The sequence below is a fragment of the Lipophrys pholis genome (genome assembly GCF_963383615.2).
Source record: "Lipophrys pholis genome assembly, chromosome: 10".
Classification (NCBI taxonomy): domain Eukaryota; kingdom Metazoa; phylum Chordata; class Actinopteri; order Blenniiformes; family Blenniidae; genus Lipophrys; species Lipophrys pholis.
This window is the reverse complement of record NC_137640.1, coordinates 18,595,494-18,603,849: the sequence shown is the minus strand read 5'-3', so window position 1 is coordinate 18,603,849 and position 8,356 is coordinate 18,595,494. Positions and strand designations below refer to the sequence as shown.

Sequence of the window (8,356 nt, the reverse complement as noted above, 5' to 3'; positions counted from 1 at the left end):
TTTTTCATTGAATCCTCCCAGATTGATTTCAAAAAAGGCTGTTGATTCCCTTTCACTTATAAAAACAGGAGCCACCCATGTTTTCCAGGTCTGCTTTCGAGCCTTGAACGTGCATTTCTGAGGTTCTCTTTGATATGAGCAAGTCCTACTTTGACAAACTCACAAAAGCAAAGACTCAGCCCCCCTCTGTAATCTCTAGCACCCGCTAAAGGTGTCCCACCCACAAGCATGGGAATTATAAGTTTGTTGGAAAAGAGGGAACAAATTAAATCTATCTATCTATCTATCTATCTATCTATCTATCTATCTATCTATCTATCTATCTATCTATCTATCTATCTATCTATCTATCTATCTATCTATCTATCTATCTATCTATCTATCTATCTATCTATCTATCTATCTATCTATCTATCTATCTGCAGTGCTTGCAGAAAACCTACATAAGCGCAGGGAGAACTTGCAAACTCTTGGCCAATTTTACTGTAATGTGGCACTGAAAACCACGAGTCCAACATTGTCACCAAGGGAAGTACTTCTGGTTTTAAAATATCACGTTCTTAAGCATTATAAAGCAAGACAAAACACATTTATTTAGCTTCCATCACAAATGTTTTATCTGAGCATGCTGGTCATGGTTCAGTTTGTCTCAGGAAACTCAAGTTGGTCTTTAGGTAATGGAAGCGCTGGTAAATCTATCCTTTCTCATCTGGACTCATCTGCATATCATCATCTGTGGCTCTGAAAGGACTTTCAAATGCATAAATTTCCATTTTGGATTCAGAACTTCGACACTCACACATAAAAGGACCTCGAACCTAATTTGAAGAATGGAAAGAAAATGCGAATGAAGAAACATGAAACATTCATTTGATTTTCCGGATTGTGTTCCAGACTGGAGAAAACTAAATTGTCAGGATTGAGCAACATCTTGTACTTTCAGCGTGGTTTTCTAGGCAAGGCAAGGCAAGGCAAGGCAAGGCAAGGCAAGGCAAGGCAAGGCAAGGCAAGGCAAGGCAAGGCAAGGCAAGGCAAATTTATTTACAGGGTACCATACAAACACTCTTTTCAAAGAAATAACGGAAAGACATAAAAGATTGACAAAGAAATAAAAGACATATCAATAAAATGAATACATTAAAACTTTAAAATAAATACAATAAATACAATAAAGTAATCAATGTGAAGAATCTTAATCTTAATCTCCATATTTTTATGTATTTTACCGAGTCTTTCCCACAACCAATGACCATACGGTCACTTTGGGACCAATTAGATCCTTAGGATCAACTTTACTCTGCTCTAATCCCAAAAGGTATTGGCCGTCCCAAATCTCCGACAAATAATAATAGTGATAAATAAATAAAAAATTCTAAAACTATAACCATCAGCGAGATATAATCAGATGAACTTTTATTCATCCATTCATCCACTGGAATAGATTTTGGGAATTGTTCATATTAACTAACAATCCATCATACTTCACAAATGCACAATAAAGAACGTAAAAATGCAAAAAGTTTAATTGTGAAGTTTATTGTCCGAATATGGTCCAAAACTGACATGAAGGGGCTTTAGAGTCTCTGTTGATTTGATTTCGCTTTTCTTTTTTTCTTTTTTCTTCTTGACTCTGCTCCTGAGAAGATTTCTAATTTAGCTCAGCTGGATCTTAAAGAAATTGTTCTCTCTGAGTGGGGTTCAGATTAACTTCACATGGTGACAGCTCATAGGCAAAATATGGTGCCTGTTAGCAAAACAAACCCTCAGAGAAAACCCCCTCCGAGGGGAGACTGTCAAAACCAGCGGTGTGGGAGAAAGAGGGCTGGGAAGGGGAGGACAATCAAAGGCTGTTATTTTAATCTGTGCTGCCTCGGAGATTAGCCGACCACATTGTTTTAATTGTTTTAACGGGGAGAATGAAACGCTCGCTGATAGGGGGATCCTTGGCATAAATCTCTCAAGTTCAATAGTTTCAAAAACTTGAGCTCCTTGCAGCCCCCCTCCCTTCCTTCATCCCACATAATCCCAGCTAATACCTTTCTTTCTATTGGCTAATGGCTGAGAGGAGCCTGGGTAAATGCTACTTAAATAGTCGTGGGTGAGAATGATTCCGGAGAATTAGATCCGTGCTACGACAAAGAGTGCTAGTGTGCGAGGATTCGAGGCCCAGATTGGACTAAGAAACACTGGACTACTGCTCCGCTGCCTGTGTGGACTTCTGTGCGTAAAGGCGCGCCTGGATCTCACTCTCCAGGCTCCGCATTAAGGAGCCGTCCTTCAGGTAAGCACCGGAGGAAACGAAAATGCTGGGCCAGAAGTAATTTTCTTAAAGCTGATTCAAATCCGAGAGTTCTTATTAATGAATTCACTCTGGGGTCTAGATTTGCCTTCTTAACAATCAATGTATGCATTTCGGACACACATCTAAACAGCTGCAGTGAAAATGTGGCAATGCGTCTGCCCAAACCTGAGTTTCACTTTAAATATTTAGGGCCCACATTCCTTTAGGGGCCACACAACATCACTTTTAAACTGTAATTTATCTAGAAATTTACATTTAAGAATTAGAATTTTTTATTTTTATTTTTTTTATCATTTTTCAACCAAAATATTTGCACCAATAAGAGCTAGGAAAAGTGACTCCCAATCACAGTCACCGGTTTCACTTCATGAATTTAACAAACATAGACTTTCTCAATAACTCTCACCCAATTACATTTCCTTGTTGATGTTTAGTTACAAACTAATGGCACTCGTGCAGAGACTGCTTCTCCGGTGTGAAGAGACAGAGTGTTTCAGTTCTGTAATAAGATCCACAGTGTCGTGCACCACCATGAAGTGAATGACCACGAGCTTTTCTCTGTCCTCAGACTCGGCATGAACTCGTTGAATTTCTGCGGGACGTCCGGCGGTGCGGTATATCCGCTGCACGGTGTGAGCTCTGCGCTGTTCGACCCGCGCCACCAGATGGCGGAGCAGTACCACGTTTATTCTGCAGCGGGCCCCACAATGCACACCTTGTCCGTGGCGGAGAGGTTGGCAGGTGGGTCATCATGGTCACCCATGGGTGTCACAATTTTTAATGTATTGTTTTATCATTTATTTCTCTGATCATTGAAGTTATTCTGCCCACCACTGTAATTATAATCCGCAAATAATAGCTTTTGATATTAATCTGAGAAACGTGTTTGCTTGATCCTCACAGTGTATGCAGCTAGAATGCAATTGTTCCATTTTTTAGCAGCTGAAAATATTTAGCTATAAATGCATCTATAACCACATTCTTTTCAATAGTGTTAACTGGAATCCTCAGAAAGGTAGTCTTGGATACGTAATGCTAAAATGTTGCTGTATTCCTTATAATGATCCCTGGCAGATGTTATAATTTACCACAGATAAAAACAAAATAAAAGAACAACAACAATTGGTACCTTAATTCCCTCTGCTTAACACGGAACATGATTCACAATATTCACTTTAAATGAAAACAATGTCAAGTCTGTTTCTTTTATAATGCCTAATTCGTACCTTGTAATTGCTTTATTTAATGTCATATTTATTAAAGCTTTCCTGTGCATGATAACTTCCTTTGTGACTTTGTACAGATTGTTTGAGTGAACTGCAAAACCACAAAGGAATTAATTATAAAGGATATATAAAGTAGTCTGAACTGCAGAAACTCCCTAATTGTTTACCACTAATTCATTTCTGTTTCCATTTCATTATCTCTTATTAATCAATCAAGCTTGATTTATATAGCCCTTTTAGTATAATAAAATGAAGCATAAAATGCTTTACAGGGTAAATACAAACTAAAATCAGAGTGATACCCACCCATGCGCCCACTCCCTGCCATTATGAATACATATCAAAGATGAATAAATGAAAAAATACAAATTCTAAAATCCTACAAAATGTAAAAAGTGGACATTAGTTAAAAGCCTTTTTTAAAATGGACAGCGCCCTGAGTCTGCTTTAAAAAACACATTCTCTGCAGCCCTCAGGTTATCTGACACCCTATTATATAAACTTTGTGTGTAGTTCTGGAAAGCGGCCTCACCGTAGCTTCTTGTATTAACAGTGAAATTCATTAAAAGACTGGCGCTGGAGAACCCGAGGGTTTGCAATGGTTTGTCAAGGTAAAACTAAATCTGTGTGATAAGAAGGAGCATTAAGACCTATAAAAACTATAGATACTATAACTAAGACACGGGGAGCCAATGTAATGCCCCCAAAATGTAATGTGCTCTCGCTTTCTGGTTCTTGTCAACACACGAGGAGCTGAGTTCTGGAGAAGTGGAAGGCATGAGATGCCAGTCTCGCACCTTGGGTAAACCAAAAAGCAGGGCATTATAGTCAATCTGCCTTCAGACAAAGGCACGCACCAGTATCTTCGTGTTGGCCTCGAGAAAAAAACTCTGGATATATTCCTAAGATAATAAATACCTGTTTTAACCACATGCTTCACATTTGGAATAAAACTAAGCTCAGAGTTGAAAATGGCGCCCAGTTTCTTGACCTGATCTAATGATTTTAAAGACTGTGCATGTAACTTTGGCATATATTTCGCTCTCTTGGCCTCATAGGACCAATAACTAAGACTCATTGGCTGAATGTCTTGTACGACGTACAGCGATGTGTCATCACCACAGCTGTGAAAATCAATGCCACGTGTCCTTATGACAAGTTAAAAAGAATTGGGCCTAAAATTGAGCCCAATGCGTAACTTATATCTATACTTACCAGAAATCTGTGAAGTAGGCCTTTATCCAGTTAAAAACAGTGCCAGAGAGACCAATCAGTTGCCGATGTCTATTTAAAAGGATTAGGTGGCCCACTGTATCAAAAGCTAGTTCCAGTAGCATCTGGACTAGGAAAGGTGAGTCAAAGTTGCATCTAAAATCCTTCCCAATCTTTAATAGGGTTGCTGTATTGTGGTTCATCTGAAAACCAAACTGAAGTCTCTCTCTCCAACATAATTTCTTGTTAAAAAAAAAATCCTTCAACTGAGTAATAATGCTTTAATTTCTATAGTTTTACTTTAAAATGGTAAGTTGGATACTGGTCTATAGTTACTAAAAACATTAGGATTCAGATTGCTCTTCTACAGAAGCTGTCTTAAAGCGGTCAAATGATGTAAAATTCACTTCCCATACCTGGGAATGACGCCCCAGAAGTGAAGAAAATCTGTCATCTCACTTCCCTGGCTTGTTTAATTTTTAAAAAGTGTGTGCTCCAATGAGTGAATCAGAACTCAAACCCTAAATAGTGTCATCGGGGGTTTAGCCAATCCCAATCAAGGTTGCCCTCTCTTAATTAGGCAGCTCTGCTCTGTCACTTGGCACCATGAGGGGAGGTACTGCCGCCTCTTCCCAAGATGGGCATGTGTGGGCAGAGCCAGTCCAGCTCACACAGACACAGCAGATTGTGAATGCAGCTCATATGATCCAAAATTCAAATGCCTGAATATCAAGGAAAAGCTGGATTTGGGGTAATAAACCTTGAATACAACGTTTTTAGACCAACGAGACCCATGTAAAAATGTTGAAAAGTTGTATAATATGACCTCTTTAAAGGCAGAAACAAAGACATTCGCAATGTTTAAACTCTCACCCTGAAAGGATCCATAAAAGGTTTTCAAAAGCAAAGTGTGAGTAAAAGGCAGGTGGTTGGATTTACTTGGTTGCAGAACCTTTTGTCATTGTTTCTAAACTGTTTCTGAATATTCTATATTAAATTGCAGTAAATTCTGTAACCCTGAGGTCAGTATTATCTTTCACATAGACTTTTTTTTTTCTTTAAAACTCTTTGTTTATGACAGCCCAACAAAGGAACTCATAAAATACTGTCAAACTTTGGGAAACCTCCTCTAAATCTATGATATTACATACTGACAAAAAAAATTTTTAATTTTTTTTTCAAAAGCACCTTGTAAACTTTTTTTTCTGTTGTTTTTTGCTTCCAGAGCTCATCTTAGAGGCTCGCTATGGTAACCACCAGAAACAGCGCCGCAGCCGCACCGCGTTCACAGTGCCGCAGCTTCAAGCCCTGGAAAAGGCCTTCCAGCAGACGCAGTATCCAGACATTAGCATGAGAGAGAGGCTGGCGGTCTGCATTAACCTGCCTGAGGCTCGCATCCAGGTGAGAGGAGAGCTCATCGGTTACCTAATCACTCACCGCCGTATCCAAAATGAACATCCCTAGAAAGGTGGGACAGTGACGAAAATATACACAAAAACAAACTACTTTAATGTAAAAATTATCATTCCATTCATTTGGAGGATTTTAGAAGAGTTCTGCAAAGGCTGGTGGAAGTCTGCATGTTTTCAGTTCTGAGAGACTTCTGCCTTTTTAGCCTTTGACAAGATTATTGAGATGTGTTTTCTACGTTGTGTGTGATTTATTGTGAAAAAATTCTGAGTTGTGAGAATGTCAGATCACTTCAGCTGTCTGTCTGTCATCATGTTTTATTTAATCTTTTGTGTAAAAACTTGATTCCAGTTTCTTACTGTTCTGTGAATGAGTTTTTGGTGGTATAAATAAGATTGTCTTCTGCTCTTCCTATTCCAGGTGTGGTTCAAGAATAGGCGTGCAAAGTTCCGCAAAGGTCAGAGATGCCCCCCTCTCTCAAAAGAGCACGGCCTGGAAGAAGCTGCATGTCGTAGCAGGACAGGAGAAGAAGACGTCACGACTGACAGACAAGACATTCCCACATCATGCACTGACAGAAAGATCCATCCTCATCCTCTTCCTGCTGCTCCTCCTCCTCCTCGCATTGATTTAAACAAGGAGTCAGACTCTGATCCTTCACAGTGCCCCCACCAGCTTCACTCTCCTTTGCTTCTCCCGTTCATGGCGGGAGAGCGTCACAAACACCCGCTTCATCAGCCGGTTGTGGGAGTGCTGTCGGCTGAGTTTGCCCTTCCCCCTCTCTTTTGGCCCATCTTACAGCAGCATCAGGAGCAGCAGCAGCACAGCTCCACCTTGGGAATCCCTCCATCATCTGTTACAAAAAACTGCAGTCTCTCCCTTCAGGCAGCTTTCTCCAGCAAACCGGTACATCACCCTCACCTGGGTCTGTAGCTGAGATGGACTTACATGCATCTTCTGTGCACTGGGAGGGTAGCTTTGTGTGGGAGATAAACATGACAGCAGACAGTGCACAAAATATGTGTTATTTTTATTGCGACCATTACTGAACACCTCTCTGTCAAATGAGATGAAGAACTGCACAGCTGTTTCAGTAGTTGTCACAGTATAATCTGAATCTGCTTTTATTACGATTCTGAGTTTTTGCTGAGCATTGCAAAAGGGCAGTCACATTTTGGCTCAAACAACCTAAACACCACACATTTAAACAAACTTGTGTCTTCAGTTTGATGGGTCCGGTTGCACTGCCAAGTGTTAATTGGGAATATATATATATATATATAGACACACAGACTTTGCTTTGAGAAAGGTTTTTCACTGTAACTGAGTACTGGGACATTATGATGTGAAATAAAATTATTTTGCACTTTTTGCTTAACTTGTTTCATTAATGTTATGGCTTATTGATATGAACGACTAAGACACAAAATTGCAGTTACGATTAGTGTTATGCAATACCATTTGTGATCTTTCTGATATTCAGGTGGTCAAATAACAAGACATAACACAAACTTTACTGCACCCAAGAGATGTACATTTAATGAAATGTGCATAGCTATATTTAATGTAAAATGATGGTATTATACATAAACCGTATTTATGTATTGATCGATCAATTATTCGATCAATATATTTTTGGTTGCCAAGTGGTTTAAAAAATGGTCAGTGAAAATATTTCTTTAAATGTGATCTAAAATAAAGAATAAACAACACATGGCCAAAAAAGAAACTAAATAATTATTTAGAAATTAAAAGCTACCACGCAAATATGTAAAATGGCCCTTAGTTAGATACAAAACTGCCAAATGGCACAAAGTAATGTTAAAAGATAAAGAGAAGCAAAGAGCAGCAAAAATACCACAGAGAAATGCAAGAAGATCGTCATAAAACAGTTATTAGGTTTGTCAGATTACCTTAAAACAAATAGGCCGGGTGAGGTCATGTAGGTGGATGTAACTGATACAAATCATGTTTTTCTGGTCTTGAAATGGGCATCAATCCTCGTGAGCATAATTAAATGATTCATTGACCGCTTCTGTGATTTCTACTTGTTGAATGGCTTTTCAAATATTTCAAGGAGTTCCTGGCTGACATGCAAAGAATTAAACCACAGGAAAAAAGTAATGTATTACAGTGGCGGCTTGAGTACATTTCTCTGGGCTCTTTGGCCTCATGACCTACCTCCATGCATGTATTTGTTGTGGAC

General features: G+C 39.1%; 1 protein-coding gene across 1 annotated transcript; it reads left to right on the top strand.

The window, feature by feature from the left end:
- Nucleotides 1-2,876: 2,876 nt before the first annotated feature.
- dmbx2 (diencephalon/mesencephalon homeobox 2) lies at nt 2,877-7,521 on the top strand. The gene is made up of 3 exons (XM_080472880.1): nt 2,877-3,043; nt 5,966-6,141; nt 6,571-7,521. Exons 1-3 carry the CDS (start codon nt 2,878-2,880, stop codon nt 7,081-7,083), a joined length of 855 nt encoding a protein of 284 aa, XP_080329006.1. The 5' UTR covers nt 2,877; the 3' UTR covers nt 7,084-7,521.
- Nucleotides 7,522-8,356: the final 835 nt, after the last annotated feature.

What these genes read in the sequence shown, in the direction of transcription:
- dmbx2 (XM_080472880.1), top strand. Translation starts at nt 2,878, where the DNA reads ATGAACTCGTTGAATTTCTGCGGGACGTCCGGCGGTGCGGTATATCCG. An exon ending in CGTGGCGGAGAGGTTGGCAG is followed by an intron (nt 3,044 to 5,965) that starts GTGGGTCATCAT and finishes TTTTGCTTCCAG; the next exon opens with AGCTCATCTTAGAGGCTCGC. An exon ending in TGCCTGAGGCTCGCATCCAG is followed by an intron (nt 6,142 to 6,570) that starts GTGAGAGGAGAG and finishes TTCCTATTCCAG; the next exon opens with GTGTGGTTCAAGAATAGGCG.